This window comes from Pempheris klunzingeri, chromosome 2 (genome assembly GCF_042242105.1).
Source record: "Pempheris klunzingeri isolate RE-2024b chromosome 2, fPemKlu1.hap1, whole genome shotgun sequence".
In the NCBI taxonomy this organism is placed as follows: Eukaryota; Metazoa; Chordata; class Actinopteri; order Acropomatiformes; family Pempheridae; genus Pempheris; species Pempheris klunzingeri.
Genome location: NC_092013.1, coordinates 22,538,135 through 22,557,067, shown reverse-complemented (window position 1 = coordinate 22,557,067; position 18,933 = coordinate 22,538,135). Strand labels below are relative to the sequence as shown.

The 18,933-nt window shown below is 41.0% G+C and overlaps 1 protein-coding gene across 10 annotated transcripts in view; it reads right to left on the bottom strand.

The window, feature by feature from the left end:
• The window catches only part of slmapa (sarcolemma associated protein a), a 54,997-nt gene that overhangs the window by 20,197 nt on the left and 15,867 nt on the right, over positions 1 to 18,933 (bottom strand). For 9 of the 10 annotated variants that reach the window (XM_070840246.1, XM_070840239.1, XM_070840268.1 and 6 more), the window contains exons 2-9: positions 15,267 to 15,414; positions 13,706 to 13,778; positions 4,216 to 4,252; positions 1,999 to 2,061; positions 1,477 to 1,572; positions 714 to 785; positions 440 to 580; positions 186 to 323 (exon numbers count right to left, since the gene is read on the bottom strand). In XM_070840246.1, the coding sequence (XP_070696347.1) occupies positions 186 to 323; positions 440 to 580; positions 714 to 785; positions 1,477 to 1,572; positions 1,999 to 2,061; positions 4,216 to 4,252; positions 13,706 to 13,778; positions 15,267 to 15,414 (768 nt within the window). Of the gene's footprint in view, positions 1 to 185; positions 324 to 439; positions 581 to 713; positions 786 to 1,476; positions 1,573 to 1,998; positions 2,062 to 4,215; positions 4,253 to 11,170; positions 11,403 to 13,705; positions 13,779 to 15,266; positions 15,415 to 18,933 lie in introns of those variants that run through there. The other variant, XM_070840297.1, reaches the window with a different exon arrangement.

Here is an 18,933-nt window from a genome sequence, read left to right as displayed (position 1 = left end):
AGGGTAGACCAGAGAGAGAAAATAAACATAAATTATACATTTTACTCCAAACAGTCTCAAAGTTTTAATATATTCAGCATTAAATCAAATGTTATTGGAGGGAAATGAAATCCTGCGTCATAGTAACAATAATAGTAATAGTCATAGTAACATCACAGACTATGTCCCAGGATCAGTGCAGGTACCTTAATTTTGTCTGTGAGTTCTTTGATCTCGTTGACGGCGGCGTTGTACTTGTTGGCGAGTTCCCTCAGCTCCTCCTGACCCCTCTCAGACATCTCCTTCAGGTGGGTGCACTCATCCTCCGTGTTACTGAGTGAACGCTGCAGGGCAGCAGGAACAAAACACTTTAAGGTTGCACCAACACAAGGGCCCCATGCCTCAAAATGACAAATGACTGTCAGGGAGTGTGTATACAGTGTGTTTATGTGTGTCCTACCTCCACCTCCGACAGCTTCCTGACCACCTCGATCTTCTCCTGCAGGACCCTCCTCAGAGACTCTTTAGCCGTCGTCTCATAGTTGTGTTTGTCCTCCTGAAGAGCCAAGAGCTCCTTACGGATCCCTTCCTCCGTCTGGGACTGTGGGAACAGAGGAGAGGGAGGGAGAGGGAGAGAGAGGATTCAGTATTTAATTTTAATCCATTTATTGCAGGATGATCTGCTATTTCTATCATGAGGCGTTCTGACAGAGCCATATGGGTGTGTGTATTACCTTTGAGTAAGCCTGTAGCTGACTGCCCATCACCTCCAGTCTGGAGAGCAGACGGTCTTCATCAATCAGAGCCTATTGAAGAAGCACATGTTTTACAGCAGTTAGACATATTCTTTAATATCATATGAGATAAAAGGTGATGATGGGAAAACCTCTGATGCAAAGTTGCTAATGAGGTGGTAAATTACAGAGTACCTGACTGAAATAGCAAACGTTGGGTATCTTACACAATAGATTTGCACTGAACTGTTTGCTCTACAGACACTTTATCACTGAAAATAAAATCCCCAGTTGTACTGATCACTTTGATTTTGAGATTATGGTAACTACAAACTGTACAAAATATTCATCATTTTCCTAGGATGTCCCCACAGCTATACATTACAGTGCTGTGTACTTCTGAGAGATTAGAGGCTAACTGTAGACTAACTATGAAAGATAAATATGTAAGGGATTCAATCAGAGGTGGGAAATCAGAATACAATACTATTTAAGATACAACACGTTCTGTGTAACTACAGGAAACAGCTAAAATGGCAAAATCAGAAAGCTGGAAACCAATTACATACTTCATTCATCCAGTGATTAATGTAGAGAATAACAGCTATACGTACACAGGTGCCATCTGACAGAGAAAATAACCAAGGGCTAAACTACCAGAAAGAGTGGCAACTGGTGGAGTTACAACTCAGGGGACGTATCCTGACATTTGTACCTCTCTGTCACAAGTACAGGGCTAAAGCATGGTGCTGGTGATTCCTACCTGCCAGCTGTTCTCTGAGGCCTCCTGAGTGGTGGCTAACAGACGCTGCAGAGTGGCTAGCTTCTGCTCCAACATCTGCTCTCTGTGTAAGGCCTCCTGGCAGACAGAGACAGAGGGAGGGAGAGAGGTGGGTGATCAATGACTCAAATAAGAGAAAGAGAAAAAAAAAAAGCAACAGGATGATTTCTAGTGAGGTGAACCACGTCTGGAGTTTTATTTAAAATATGTGCTTCTGTAAACGTTTAACTAAAAGGACTTGAATTTGTAAATTAATTTATAATTATTAAGTCGTACAATGTGTTACCTCTAACTAATTATATTAGTTACACATCCAAGAGCTGCATCTGTCAACCTGCTAATTGCTGCATATGACTGTCAATTTCCTCCTGCTTACTTGTAGTGATTTGAATTGACCTCTGCTCCTCGTCTGTTAGTGTCATGATTTTCCAAACCATTTAAACATCAACCAGTTTTGCAGTATTTGTGTGGCGTCAGTGTGACCAGTAGGTGTCACTGTGTTACCTGTAGATACTGGGAGAGCTGGAACAGTTCCTGAGAATACATACTGGGAGTGTTGGCTGCAACCTGGAAAACACACACACACACACACACACACACACCATGGTAACATGTTGACAGTTGCCTTGAATTCATTCAGCTTTGTGTTTGAACTGAAGGTGAGCAAACCGATGAAAAACCACAGAGGTCAAAACCGTGCACTGTACTAACACACAACACATGGACAAGGATGTCTTTAAATTTCTCACGCACGCGAACACGCACAAACAGTCAGTGTACAGTATGAAACTGTGTCAATGAGTAAACCGGTGAGGCAGTTATACACGACAACACAGCAGTCATCTGCCCCAAGTATGTGTTCATCTTAAAGGAATAGTTCAACAGTAGTTCCTGTACACAACTCTGATCACATCTCTGATCAAATAAAAAGAGACAACAATGTTCCTTAGTTATCTTTTAAACTTAGGACAGAGCCAGGCTAGCTAACCAAGTCCTGACTCCAGCAACAGTATGTACTTATCACACAGACATGAGACTGATAACCATGTGAACATCTAAGTGTATTTCACGTAGAATTATTCCTCACCTGATGGTACAGAAATACTCTGATGGTGGTGAAATCAGACGTGTCATGACCCGTTAAGCACCAGACACTGACCAGACACTGATTCTGAGCACACTGGGGTGAAACCACAACTGAAACCACAGCTAAATGTACTCGTGTCCAAAAACCACAAATGCTGTCTGTGCATTCGGTACATTTCCACCTTAAGTCAATGTGACAGCCTGGGTGTATGTGTGTGTGTGTGTGTTTCTGAGCATGTGATTCAGTGTGTGTGTGAGTCTTTTGAGACCCGGGAAGGTGCAAGTATCTTGCTTTCGGACACTTAATTATGTTAGAGAAGTGGTTTAAATCTAATCACAGCTCGTCATTGACACACACACACACTCTCTCTCACACACACACACACTGTCAGCTCCAGCCTACATTCCTCAGACAGGTTACACTGAGGCCCTGTTGTTCTCACTGTTGAAGGGAGACACAGAACAGGGTGAGGCAGCAGAGAGAGCTAACATGGTACGCTATGCTAAAGTACAGAATGGACTTTAACAATGAGCCTCGCACTCGACAGAATGACACAAAATGATACAGCACACAGCCATGCAAGAACTTTGTCTGAATTAAATAGACATCAAATCTGATTCTTGCTACCCCAAAGTAACAAGAATCCAATCAATAGGGAACATCACATCTCCTGCAGCACCCAGTTTCAGCTCCGGACAGAGAACAAGACAAATGGACCATGAACAAACATTTAAAGCCAAACTGAAATCACATTAATCATTCCGTTTTGTAGACAAATTTATTTCAACATGTATCTAAACTGCTCCTTTTTGTCTCAAGCGGCTGGAGTGTCGGTGGAGCGAGAGACAGAATACACAAACTTGGGTTGTAACCTGCATGTTATTAGCAATTAGAGACATTAGCATTAGCCTGCACACTGAAGTTAACAGTGCCCAGTGAATGCTTGGTTGCTCTTCCAACAAGAAGGTGCAGAGCGTGTGTTTGTAAGTTATATACGGAGAGTTTAGAGGGAAAAGTGGGTGTTTGTTATCCAGCGTCTGTGGCTCTCTGTGTTGTGCAGCAGGCAGCTGATTGGCTCAGCGTGACTGTCCGTTCTGTCTATGATGTATCGCTCCAAGGGCTCCATCTATGTGGAAGCATTCTCGAACAGTATTATCTTAAATCAATGCAAAACCAGGGGACACCATCATGAAACCAAAATAAATATAACATACAATTTCTCCTTTTTGGTTTCTGATTTTTTTCTTAAAGTAGTAGTAAGCGATTAATAGAGCAGACATGGATAAAATGTAAAGGATGCAGTGTAATTTCAGTTGGACTTGAAGACACCTAAAGACATGAAGCGCTTAGTGAATGGTGGGAAAAAAAACTTTGCCACTGATTCACATGAAAGACTTCAGTAGTGCGGCAGAATAAACTGGCAGCAATCCCTGCATTCCTCTATCAGCTGACTACTCCACACTGAGCGTGCGTGTGTGTGTACTTTCTGTGTGAGAGAGAACGTATGCATGTGAAAACAACCCAACACACACACAAAAGCTCCATCAGGGGGGCATGCATACATGCAAATCTGAGAGCGAGCTAAACCAACTCATATATGGGACGGGACAACAGCACACACATTCTGCTCTTACCTTGTCTACAGGTAGTGGTAACGGAGCCTGGATGACACTGAAAGAGGAAGAGAGGGGAGAAAACAGTTTATCACCATGGAAACAGCAGGGAGGGAAGGCACACGGAGTAACCAAGGCGACAGAAGGGAAAAAAATGGTCCTTGAAGATCTTGTAGCACTTGTTTCTTTACTTCCTTGTTAAACATAAATCACATCACAGAACATCAAAGTCTGAGACACAAATCTCAACTTCCTGAGCTCCATGTTGCTTCAAGGACTTAATATCTGAAGGTTTCTTTTGTTTAAAATGATCATTCTCCATTGATTTTTTTTCCTTGAAGCTCATTAAGTAATCAACTAGTTTAATTTCCTGACTCACTATAACCTTTTTGTTGTCATTTCGTTCACCCCACTGTTAATAAAAAGAGATGCTGTCGTGAATGCACACAGATGAACCACCGACTGAACCGGCTTCAGGCTAACGGGCCTGAAGCCTCTCGTCAGTTTTATGAACGACAAGTCGTTTGCCTCTAGCTAGCTCAGCCAATCACAACAACACATCAACAATGAACCAGTCAATCAGCAGCCAAGAGAACACTTAAAGCTCTCTAGACATGATCCGCAGTAGAGGGGTGCAGAGCTCGGTCCACAGGCACAGTGTGTCGCCGTTAACATCATCAAGTGTAGCAAGAAAAGCGCAGCGACATTTCAAAAACAAATCGACCGTTGCAAAGGTGCTGACAATTATCTTCATTCATGATGTTTAAGAAGAATTTAGTCACAATAAACCTTGTGGTCCTTTTCATACATCACAAACTGCTTTCGAGTTATATTGCTCACACCTCACTAGATTCATGATCGTTGACATGAAATTACAGTAACGGGAAAACAAAAAAAGAAATATTCGATCAACCAAACTTAACTAATAAATAAGTCTTGTCAATGTGTTTTTTGTTATATTGTTATGTTCCTCATTTCGGGGCAATTTAATGGTGTCAATTACTTAACTGATGAGCTGATTAAAAGTAAATTAATCACAAGCTATTTTGATAGTTGTATCATCATTTAAGTCATCTTTCAAACAAAATACCAAATGTTCAATGACTAGAGGTTCTCAAATTTGCTGCTTACCTTGGTCTTACATTAGATCAATATTTGGGGGGTTTGGACTGTTGCTCTGACAAAACAAGATATTTGATTACATACTCTAGTGCTCTAGGTTATTGTGAAGGCAATTTGTTTTATAGAGCATATGATTAATCAATTAACCAAGGAAATAAATGGCCGATAATCGATAATGAAAATAATCGTCAGTTGGAGCCATAGTGCAATTTATAAAATTAAAAAAAAGCACCAGTGCAAAGCAATTCTGATCATATGTGGCATTGGCTGTCAGACTGGCAACAAGACAGGTTTTAGATAACAAAGTAGTCTAAAAATCAGAGTGAAAAAAGTTTCGTCAACGTAGTTCTGATTTAATGCATCAAAACCAATCAGAATCCACGGGAAGACTAAACCAACAACAGATCTGAGTCACAATGTCGGGGAGATTGGCCACCTTTAGATTCTACCTGGCATGAACATGACTTCCGCTATTTGGTGGAGAGATTTATCCAACGTATCGTATCTTACAGCAACACAAGGTCACACAGGTTTGTTTTAGTGGGGGAAGAGTTCAGGAATGAAGGCAAACTACTTGCCTCTGGGTAAAATCTAACCTGACATTGTTAATGTGTAACTACCAAACAGCCAGAGAGGTGGAGACTCCAACAGCTCCTGCAACAATCATGAGAAAACAGCCCAGTAAACCCAACACTTTCAAATATTTGAAATACTTGTGCATCAACTTCTTTAATGAAATAACACTACTTTGATTTATTTTTGTCCACCATTTAACTATGCTTAACTATCCCAGCTCACATAGGTCAAAGGCGGGTCACCAGTCTACCACTGGGTTGACAAATACAGTCAGTCCAACCTCACATTCACACTTGTGGTCATCTCGGAGGAAACCAGAGCACCCGGAGCAAACCCACAACCCACCTACAGAAAGGCAGCAGTGGCTTCTTGATGTGAGGTGACAGTGTCATCGCTATACCACTGTGCCAGCTGTGGTCATATTGTCAGAGCTCTTTCCACCTATAGCAGGAGCTCGTCGCACCAACTGTCTGTGGCTCAGTTATTCTATTCATAAAATGTCTCAAGTGGGACCAAAATATTATTCAACTCCAATACTATCAGTTTATGTGATTTTTTAATTGTATGTAGGCTCCAGTCTTCACTCTCCACTCACTCAATGAGTGTCTACTGTAACCTTGATTAACCAAGATCAAAGATTTTAGCAAAACAACAAATCTGTAAACTGCTAAGTAAAAGTACTAAAGTACATTTAATAAAAGAACATGACATACATTCAATTGTAAAACATTACACCAATAACAAAATAAATTACCAAATAAGACTGCATTTTTTCCATAAAACTCACTCATGCTCACAAGTGCAATGGATTGTCAGGTGATTTAAATATACTCATTATCTTTATTTTTGAAAGTTATATAACTGATTTCAACTCGCCAAGACATTCATTCAAGTTTTAATAACAACCAAATTTAGTAAATCACTAATTTCACTGTAGCTGGTAGATACTAAATACCTAAGAAAGACTTTACATGCAAACTGATGGATTTACAAAAAGCTGGTGTGACCCAATCCTGGTTATAAATGCATAAGAAGTTCCCACTTGAGGAAGAAAACCATAGAGACCAAGAAGGAGACTAAACAAAACAGCTGAGATCATGTCAACTAAACTGAACGTTAAGTACAGCAAAAGCAGTTTGCAAGTACTAAAACCCCGGCAGTTTTTCTTAATCTAAAGAGCAGGCAGAAAACGTAGACAGAAAATGAAGGGGGGTTGAGTACTTTCATTAGTGACTGCTGCTGTTCTCTCAAAGCCAAAGCTTAGGTGATTGAATTGGATAAAAGACACTTCAAAGGATAAGCCAATAATTTGAAGAGGACTTTTGTTCATTTAGCACCAACAGAGCCGATTCGCTGCAGAGATCAGGGTTTCTGCTGCGGCTGTTCTCCTTCAGTGTGACAAACAACTTCCACAGAGAAACATCATCTATCACGGCGAACACAGGAGACTTTCTGTGACTTCGACTGTGCTGAGTTAAGTGCTTTCATATCAGAGCTGCATTACATTGGGCTCTCCTGCCTGTCGGTCACCTGACACTGGGGAAGAACTGCAAGAACCCTCCAGAAAATAATCCTCCGAAGCAATCTTCACTGTCTCATACGGTACAAAGCTTTTTTGCTTTCATCTAGTCTTTTTTTAATGAGTCTTTGTGAGCTGTGACAGCAGATAATTTCAAGCTACACTTCACACGGTAACATTTAATTAAGAAATGTTACAAAAATCATATTGACATACAGCATACTATGCTAAGGAGTTATTAGAACTGGATAGACTGAATGGTTTTTCCAGGGCAGTTAAATTAATACATTGACCCTGCATAAGAGCCATTAAGCTTTTTTCTGTAGCACTTTTTTGCTCCACCATCTTTCTGATGGGAAGAATTGGACTCCTGAAGAGGGCTCCTGGTCCTAATGACTCCATCTTACTTTGTGATTCCAACTATTTGTTTCTGCTGCTTTCATTCAGTTACAGCAGTCTGTCACGCTTTGATTTTCATCACCACAGAAATCACTGTGTTTATCACTACTGCCAGCAGCAGTTCAGTCACTCAAACTGCATCATCACAGCAGCCCCCTCCCCACCCCCATTCATAATTACATTTTTTGCCATAAATGTTTTCGTAAATTAAACAGCCTTTTGCACAGTAGGAATTTGACAACCTGTAACCCGGGCTTGTCTTGTGATACAAAATGTAAAACTTTAAATTCTTTTTTTAAAGAGGCATTTCACTACAGCACAACTACACGTTTAAATGTTGCTGCACCTACTTGTTGACTAAGAAACTACTATTCAGTTAAACCATGTTTTAAATATCTCCAGTCAAATGTGTGAAAACAGCTGTATATTTAGATTTGTGCTTTCTCAAATGCTGCTGCACTTGACTGCATCCCTGGCCCGTCTCAGCTTGCGCTCTCAATTACTGTCAAAAACAATCAAAGTCTATGACTGCACTATAGTACACTCCCCTTCTGACAGTGTTGTTAGCCATATGCTTACTGTGAGTACTACTCAATATCCTCTGTTTCATTTACATGCCATGATTCACAGAGGTAGGCTGCACTGTTGGCTGTAGATTTTACAAAGAGCAGGTATCAGTCTGCGTTCAGACCAGTGTTAGCTAAATGTGCGGTCTGCTCAACTGTACCATTAAAGGGGACATATTATGGAAAATTGTCTTTTCTACGTAAATGTGTGCCCTGGTGTACCTAGAGACCCACAAAATTTGAGAATAGACCATCCTCTCTCTTTTTCCCCTGTTCCATCTTTTAGTAAATGTGTGAAAATGCTTCCGGTTAGATTTGATCCCTGCATGTGTCGTCACACCCACAGGGATAGCACTGCAAAACATGACTGGTGTGTGTGTGTGTGTGTGTGAAACATTGTTTTAATCTGGACTGCTTTCTGAACGAGGGCAGTAAACGGTTCTGAAGGATGGATCGATACCAGCTGTCCGTGATCCGACTTCAGATTTGGAAGCTGTAGGTGTTGCTGTGCTTTATGTTGTTTTGCTGATTGTTTGGCAGGTTTGTCAGATGAACTTGGCATGTTGCTCAGCTAATGTGGCATCGCTTCAGAGCAGAGACTGTGCTCAGGAGACGGCAGAGCTCATGCAGAGGTTGGTGGGCAGTGTCTGCTCAGGCTTATGAGAGCTTACCAATTTAACACTTGAGATATTTCAGACATTCACGATTCCCAGACAAGTAATGATTTTGGAGATCCTTTCATTTCATTGAGTGTTTTAGTGAAATCAAACTATTGGACGGGTTGTCCCTCATGTTCCTCACAGGATGAACTGTAATAACTTTTGTGATCCTGTCACTTATAATCTACACAGAAAAGGGCCACAACTGGCCACAGATCTTTGTTTCATGGAGGCCAAAACTTCAAGGTGCCAGGAAAACTGAACTCAGACTCCACAGCAGGTGTCTTCAGCAGGCTCTGTCTGCATCAAGCAAATCACTCATGTTGAGTCAAACACGGGCTCCAAAGGCCAGACCAGCACTGCTCCAAAATAACACATTTTAAAAAGATGGAAAAAATCCACAGCATAACATGACCCAAATTCACATCTCTTCAACTATGCCTCACAAGAACATCAAGCCTCCTACACACACACACACAAAGTGCAGCTGGTCCACAGGAATCAGTCATCCACATCACATCTAGTGGAGTGTCTTTTGCATGCGGTCCAGAAGAGACTGATGATGGAAAACACTGGCAGTAGTTTCCATCTTTGCCTTGCTCAGATATTTCTACCACTGAATAGGTTTTACAATCCCTCCGCAACTCAGACCTGTCGTGGAGGACCCATGAAGCAGCCTCGGAGAACATTGTGACCCACATTCGGCTCAGCATCAAACTTCGATGCTTATTTGGCACCGACCAAAATATGTCTGCAGCACAGACTTTTAATTACGACTAACCATGCTAATTTAATACTATTTTATTAAGATAAAGTGGGGCTTTTTGTGGTCAGACAACATTTTTGTTAAATTAAGAAGATGATGTATGCCAGAAAAATATGCTTAGACTTCATTTTGGCATCACTACTTGTGCTGAAACCACTGGTGGATCAATCAATTAGTCAGTTGACAGAAAAGCAATAATAATTTTGATAATCAAACTACTGAACTAATGACTAATGGAGGAAAAATGCAGAACATTTGCAATTTTTATCTTCTCAAAATGAGGGTGTGGTGCTACGATGTAAATCTTTACATCTTAGTTGTATCACTCTCTTGGAGGTAGACCAAAGTTAATTAATCAATTGTAGCAGTCCACACATCTACCTCTGGAAAAGATTACTTAGATCATCAAAAGGTACACAATCACTCTTTTAAAAGGAGTCATTTTGCATAATATATAAAGCAAACACATTTCAGTAATGTGGTGAATGTGGCGGGCGAGGTAAAAATATAGTGTGTGGTCATCTGTTTCATGTGAATATATGAACACGGATGACATTAACACAAAAGTAAGGGAACCTTAGCCTTCCTCTTTAATAATCTGAATTTCATGTATCTATTATTATTTTGTTTGTTTTGTAAAGATCTTAAATGTAAGTGACGGCCCATGCTGGACTACAGTGTGTTTGCTTTTAATATTATCCCTCATACTGAGTGTGAGCACATTTGTATCTTTATTTTTGGAAGTTTACTATAATGCTTTTAGACCAAAGAATTAACAGATTCATCATAAAAACAACTGACAGATAAGGAAATCAATACTGAAAATAATCATTGAATGCATTTCAAAAGATACCAAAACATATGGACTCAAGTATCGAAAAAATTCGAGCAATGCCTGGCTTTAGTGCTGGAGGACACTTGGACCGACCCTGGAGGCCCTCCCTACTTCACAGACCTGTACAGACAAACTAGCCTGCTTTTTAAACAACTACTACTCTAAACAGAGACACAACAGAACAGGAAAGGATGCTTTCCAGACACCTGCTGCTGCTTTTTTTTACCTGCACACAGTGTGAACAACATACCTAACGGTCATCTGAACATAGCACAAAAAACATGTTGTATGTTCTCTAGCAACTGCTCAGCACTTGAGACTTTCATGTTCATTTTATGGTACTATGTATATCATTCAGTGCCGCGTTAACAGATACAGTTGAGAGTTTAAGCCTCACTGTGTGTTATAACAAATCTTTGTCGTAATTATACTTAGCTATAAAACCTGAAGAAGAATCAGCAGTGTGTCCTGGCCTGATCAGAACCGCCTGAGGCTAGAAATCCTGAGTCCGATGCTGGACAACCGAGACGTTACCTGTCAGGTCTTCTTCCTGCGTGTTTGAGCTGGTGATCTGTGACAGGACAAAGTTCACAGTTCGGCCTCTATCTCAGCCTGACTCAGTCACTCCTGAGAAAATGGATGGTTTCTTCTTACTTCATTCTCTCTCCTAGTTTCAGACAGAGCAGCTGATTCCTCTCTACTTTTCCACAGCATGAGTGAAGTCATCCCATAACACAAACTTTCTTTCTTTCTGTCTACTCTTTGCTCCTCCCTTGCTCTGAGCAAAGCAGCTGATTTTCTTCCTTTAACTTGTGTGAGATACTGTAGCTCCACCCCTCCTGGCACTCCCTCTCTGCTGCAGCTATAGCTCTTCGCTGCCTTTATGGTCTGTGGGAGGCTGAAGGTGCGCTGGATAACTAATCTGCCATTGCATGAGGGAGTGGAGTCATTTTCTCATTCATTTACAAGCTGACATTCAAATGCTCCGTTTACCTGAGAGCACGCACTGGGTCTGAAAATGAAACATCCTCTCTAACCACGTGATCATGAGCGTGTGTGTAGATGTGGGTGTTTTAAGGAAATATGGCAGGTGATAATGGACTGATAAGGGAAACAAAGGAGAGCTATTGTTACAAATAGAGACTGGAGATAAAAAACGGTTAAACTTGAAACCATTTGGAAGTGTTGCATCTACTGGTCAGAATTATTTTAGTCATATTTTTACCTGGTAGAATTTTCTTTTACCAGAATCAAAAAAAGTTACATGTTTTGTGTACAGAAAGTGTTTCGGCTTGTGTTGTTCACCATGTTTGTCCTCTGTGTGTCATCACATTAATAATAATATGAAAGAATGACTCCACACTGAATCACACGCAAGCAGAAAGCTGCTGCTGCACGTTTTCGAACTTCTAGCCACACCCCAATCAGTGCGGTCACAGCAGGTGTTTTATATTAGATGGAAAACACGATAATAAGAGTGCATTCACACAGTTGTTGTCAAGTTGTTGCTATGTATTTCTACGTAAAGTCTAATGGAAGCTGGAGTAGGGAACTCCAGCTGCAGCTACTTAAGAGACACTGCATCCACGTGTGTTTTCTCGGCAGACCACAGCCCACTATAGCTTTAACCCTTCAGAAAACAATTTGTCATCTAATTCCTCTCACCATTTTAACTACAGAGCTCAAATTTAAATGAATCAAAAAAGTCTTAAGTTTTCAGGTTCTTACCTACAGTTTATTGTTTAACTACAGTGCTTTGCTCACACAGAGGGCGACTGTACAAACCTGTATTTGGCACAGTTCCATTTGGCTAATGCCAACACCAGAGAGCAAACATTCTTCAGCTATTAATATATCTGTCTGATTTAGCTTCACATCACTCTCTCCAGCTGCACTTTATAGAGGCAGAGCTGTAGCCACTAAAATACAATGACAATTAGGGCTGTCCGTGACTAATGACAATCCAGTTACTATAAATAGAAAGTTATTGGCGTATGTGGATTTGTGATGGTGTGTAGCATCAGTAACATGTAAGCCTATGATTGTGTCATTTTCTCCACATTGTCCCTGCAGTGGTCATCGAGTTTTGGAAAAACCACTAGTCGTTTGCCAACAGAGACAGCAGGAGCAGAACAGAACAGTCTTTCAGTCTACATTCATGCAGGTTAGGATGCTCGCCTGAGTTTTCCAGACTGAAAGCTGGACAGCAGGGCAGCAGATGGCACTGCCCACCATGGCACTGTGCCCCAGCATTGCGCGCACACACACACACACACACACACACACACACACACACACACACACACACACACACACACACACACACACACACACACACACACACACACACACACACACACACACACACACACACACACACACACACACACACACACACACACACACACACACACACACACACACACACACACACACACACACACACACACACACACACACACACACACACACACACACACACACACACACACAGATTCCCAAGAGGTATCTACAGTAGTCACTTACAAACTGAGACACACACACACAGGTGGGACTCCTAGTACAGTAGGAAGTTCCATGCTGGGTCAGCTGCCAGTCTGCTATGGCCCATTTAACTATGCACAAACACATACACTTGTGGTACTTTAATTAGTGAAAACAATATCCTTCATTCTCCAACCCTCAGCATGAATTAAAGAGAACATCAAATGACCACTTGACCAACACCAACAAACATTTTCAAATGCTTATTTTCCCTCACAGCTCGTTAGCAAAATTGCTGTCCTCATCAACAACTAGACAGTAATCACATCAGTATGCAAGCAGAAATTCGGTGCATGCACATCTAGAAAAGCAGCCAGACGGGCAATAACAGCACGATTTACATTTACCAGACGACTATTAATAATGCCATGTAGAATAATGTAGCACTGACTAACAGTACAAAATCACAGTCTTTGATTCAACCATGGATAAATTGAAATTTGTGCTGGCCATATATTTTGTGGGTGATTGTTACAAAAACTTCATGGATTAGTGTTAAAAAAAAAAAAAAATGACAGTGCTTACTCGCTTCGTCGGCGTGCCTCCATCCCATCAGGTAGGAAGAGTTTGATTGTGGACACGATGCAGCCATGGGTGACTGGAAAAACAAACAACCACCAAATGAATGTACAACACTTCAGTACTGGTTACCAGTTCCAGTACAAAGACATATTTAGTCTCAGACTGTTGTCAGTCTGATATGGGGGTCCAAAACCTTCACAACTGATCTCACACAAGGTGTACTGACAAGATTATTACAATGACTGTGATTGTCAACACACAAAGAGTCACCGTGTGTGTCTACTGCCATCCATCCAGCTTTTCCTGTTTTCCTGTTCATGTTATATTCATTGGGAAGACGCTTTTGGACAAAGAGACCTAATTTCTTCCACACACTGGAATCCCCGTTCGGTGTCTTGTTTAAGGACGTTAGCTTGAAATGGAAGATGTTGGGCGGATGTAGCTCAGATGGTAGAGCTGACTACTCCAGTAAGTCTCCTATGTGTCACAACTACAAGCGCTTCTTGTTCTTTGCTAAGATCATGTATGTTTGAAAACCATTGCAGTGACAGAAAGGTCAGAATTTGTCTAAAAATAGCTCCAACTAGAAACAAATCCTGAAATCCATGGCGACTCTAGGGTTTTATTCTCAGATCTTAACAATTCAAAGAACCATACCAAATCACCTAGTCTTTATATCAAAGATAGATGTTACTTTGTCAAATCTATATTGCGTTACACTATAGCGTTACTTGCGTTACTATATTGTGCTGATTGTTATAAAAAGTCTGCACTGCATGAGCTCAAACCAATATGGTAACTTTGACAAGAGTTACAGCAAACCTGATCATTACTGCAATGGTTAAACATAACACACGCACTTTTCAAGAACCTGCCAATTCATTTCATAACGTAAATGAATGGAAAACATTGGCTGTCCAGGATAGTGGGAAATGCATCTAAAAAAATGCAAAAATGTAATCAAAAAGTACACATGATTTGCAACTGAAGGGCTAAAAACCTGCCAACACACAAGGTTTTGTCATGCTCTCTTTGACAAAATGAGTTACAACTTAATAATTTGGTGCTTATTTTATTTTATGTAATTTTGTCCAATTCTATTTGGTTTGGCAATGTTGCGTTTGGAACTGTAGACTGGAGTAATTGTGAAACAGTGATGTTCTCAGATTAACCTTTACTAGTAGTTACATATGAATGAGGTCCGAGGCAGGTTGAATGTGTATTGGGTTTACAGAAGGGGTAGTGGAGCTGAAAATTTGACCTCAATATCTGCTGCACACAGCATGTAGTGTATGACCTCAGCAAAATGAGCCCTAAGGTATCCTTGAGGGTTAGTCAACTGTAATTATTTCAGGATTGCATGTGTGCATTATAAAGTACAAGGCAGGTAGAGGAAGGAAAATTGTTAATGTTATCCAGCTTTCTTTGATTCTTTCCATTCTGTCTGTCTGTCTGTCTCTGCACACCACAAAATGTGTCCAATGTAAACAGTTTACATGTCCTAAAATTACTAGAATTTCAATATGCTAATGTGTGGAAATACCTTCATGTACATTGCATGTACCTTTGCGTGTGTTCTCAGTGACGTCGACTCCAAACTGAATGATGTCGCCAGAGAGAACCTCGCAGGGCGGACTCTCCTCCGAGCCGCGACTCAACCTCTGGCTGTTGATAAACGTCCCGTTGCTGCTCTTGGTGTCCTGCAGGTAGAACTGAAACACACAAACACACCAGGTGAGATTCATGTGAAGAAATCAATAAAACAAGGTCACAAAAACAACACGCATGGACAGACTGCTAATACATGATAAGTCATTACAGACACAGAGTAAGAGAAAATATGATACAGGATGACAGTAAACATTCTGCCACAGCTAGTCATTTTCAATCTCTATACATCACACTACTCGGACTCGTGCCATATGACAACAGCCGAGAGCTGCCCTGCCCAGATTGTCATCAGCTGTCAGGAAGGAGACCATGCACTCATGAGTACAATAATGATTCTGTCTTTGTATGATATATTAACATGCCAGCCACTACAGCTAGTAGGGCTGTAAGTAGGCAGTTGTATACAGGTGAACTGGTTAACTACAGCCATAAGTGTGAGCCTTTTCCTGTACTCTTCTTTGTCGTAGAAAAAAAAAAAAAAATAACCATGGTTCCAAGATTAACAAGACGACAAGTCTACAACCATGCTAGCAGCTCTGTGAGGCTCGATGTGAGCTGAACACATAACAATGCTAACATGCTGATGTGGCGCAGGTATAATGTTTACCATGCTCGCCATCTCAGTTTAGTGTGTTAGTGTTCTTATTCCCGGGCACAAACTGCCATTAGTTTTTGGTGATAAACTAAAGTTGTGGAAAAGTGAAAATTTCAAACCGATTAAAGAATAGGTGGAAAGTCAGAGGATCACTAAAGGCGGTTGGTCTCATCCTTGGGAGACCATGAACATCTGCTCAAAATTTCATGGTAGTCCGTCTAGGAGTCATTGAACTATTTCAGTCTGTGCCAAAAGTGGTGGACTGTTGGCATTACCACCCCAAGAGCTACGCAGCTCATATAGCACCAACACACTGACCGTATACTGATGTGACAAACATGATATTTATCACCCATAAGCACATAGGTCACAATATCTATTCTCCTTTCCCAGTTTGCCTCCTTATTGTGCCACATACACAAAACATGTCCACTAGTGTGTCTATCCCTGAACCCCTTGGCTTGTTCCATAGACTTTTTACCAAGATGACATTAAAAAAAAAGCTTTTCTGTGCACTGGGAAAGTTTTTGAACACTGAACTCTGAACCTTTCAATATATCCTGTCAACTGTCATTCCTGTTGTCTATGCAGAAAATGCTTTCTGGACTTTCTGGGGTTTTTTGTTGCAGTACTACTCCTGGCCAGCAGCAGTGCTGACTGACTATCCAGGTCCACATTATATCCATGAATACAAAATAGATAAAGCAGTTACTTGTATTTGTTGATGGATTCTAAACATGTGTTCCTCCATTCACAACTCATCACTCCTACTGACAGGCGGAGTCCTGTCAGTACTCGGTTGTGTGTGAGTAGTTCATAATTTAATCTTGAGCCCATGAGGTTTCCAATGATACTGGTGAGACGGTAACATTTGACTTTATCTAAAAACAGACGGTCACTATCTATGAGGAGACAGCACAAACCACTAACAACAGTAAAATACAAACAGTAATAATCACACCAACTCTGTTTCATTCACATATACAGAAAACACAACAACGCTTAAAGCAATTATATATCCAGAGATATAGAAATGAAGTGTACACACACACACACACAGATCTCAGACAGGAAAGTGAACACACATTAAGCAAAAAAACTGCACATGCACAGACACAGACAAATACAATGATTAAAAGCTAACATACAATCATACAGCTAATGCAAGAACACACACAGACACGGTATGGTATACATTGCACCACACACACACAAAGAACAATTTGATCTGGATGCCTGAGGTCTGTCTGTCTGTCGTTCCAGGAGTTTCATTCATCAGCCCTCAGCTCTGCTTCATGACTGAAAACCATCTACTGGAGAGACTGAACACTGAGGAGAGGTAGGAGGGACTGGAGGAGGAAAAGGCAGAAACAAGAGAGTTCGCCGTTTATCCGACTGCAGTATGCTACCAGAAGCTACCAAATCACAAATCATGATAGCTATACCCACACACACACACACACACACACACACACACTGTTACCTCATGTCCCCATGGTAACCTGGAGACAGGGTGGGAGGGACCTAACTATAGAGCTTTTCACCCAGCAACAACACACACACACACACACACACTATGCATCACATATGGCTCTCACACACTCATACCTATTACGTCACTCTGTGTGTGTGTGTGTGTGTGTGTGTGTGTGTGTGTGTGTGTGTGTGTGTGTGTGTGTGTGTGTGTGTGTCTCTCTCTCTCTCTCTAACACACACACACAGAAAACATGACGTCATTGCCCTGTGAGCAGCAGACTGCTGGTTTAGTCTCAGCACAGTGAACATCGTCTGTCTGTGTCATATCTATGAAAGCATCTATTTGACACCGTCACATTGGTGTTTTCACAGCATTATTATCTCTTCATTTCTCATACATAAATTCAGCCGACAGGCAAAAGCATCTACCGCTTCGATCCTCCAGAGGACTGCTCAGTATCTTATCAGCTACAGGGTGTCAGAGTTTGATCTCCCAAACAAATTTTAACACCTAAACCTTGTGAATCATACAGGAAGTCCCTTTCATTTTCCACAAACAAACCGCAGGTTTACACTGAGTCACGGTTGCTTCATTTCCTCATTTACCAGAGTTAGAGGTCTGGCTAAACATGAAGAGACATGAGAAGGAGACATTGTCCATCAGCAGCCGGTCATTTCCTCACTGTGCAGCAACCCCAGCAGTCAACCACACTGGTAGTCCATCAACGGTAGACAGACAGACTTCAGTTCTGTAAGTGCTCTGATTAAAAGCTCATTACTAACTCAAAAGAGTGAACACATGAATGACAAATGTAGTAATTAACAGGTAGTTTAGTTGACATGTATTTGATCCTACTTACTGAAACGAAGACACAAAAAAAACAGAGCAGAGCAGACTGGTTGACTTACTGACACACTAAACATGGAAATGAAATTATCTGCATGTGAGACAGGGTGAGAGGAAAAGATTCCTTCCCTGTTCAGTCAGCTGCCACATACCAACATCTGACAGCTCGCTACCATTTCCATCTCTTCCTTGACAATTCTTCCAATTTCTCTTGAAAGAATCATTTTGATTCATTCCAAGTCTTTTTGTTGTTTTTTTTGTCATTATCTCTACTGTACAAGAACGCTGCTGTCATCCATCACAGTTTACAGAGTCACTTCCTGCTTCTACTTTGGCCTACCACACTCACTGTCGTTGTGTGCCTACAGACAGTTTGGCTAATAATTTCCTAATTGTCCTTCATTTCCCCTTTCAAATAAGCTTGTTTAAGCTGGGAGTTTGTTTGCAACTCCTCTGATCATCTGACGTTTTTGTGATGTCACTGTGTGTCCAGATCTCAGACATCAATTTGGTAAGTATAATGATATCACAAGCAATTTAAATGATAGACAAATCTATGAACATGAATATGTTACAGTTTAGAGTTACAGGAACTGTGTGGATGTGCAAAGAGGCCTTTTTCATAGGCTCCATTGTTTCATT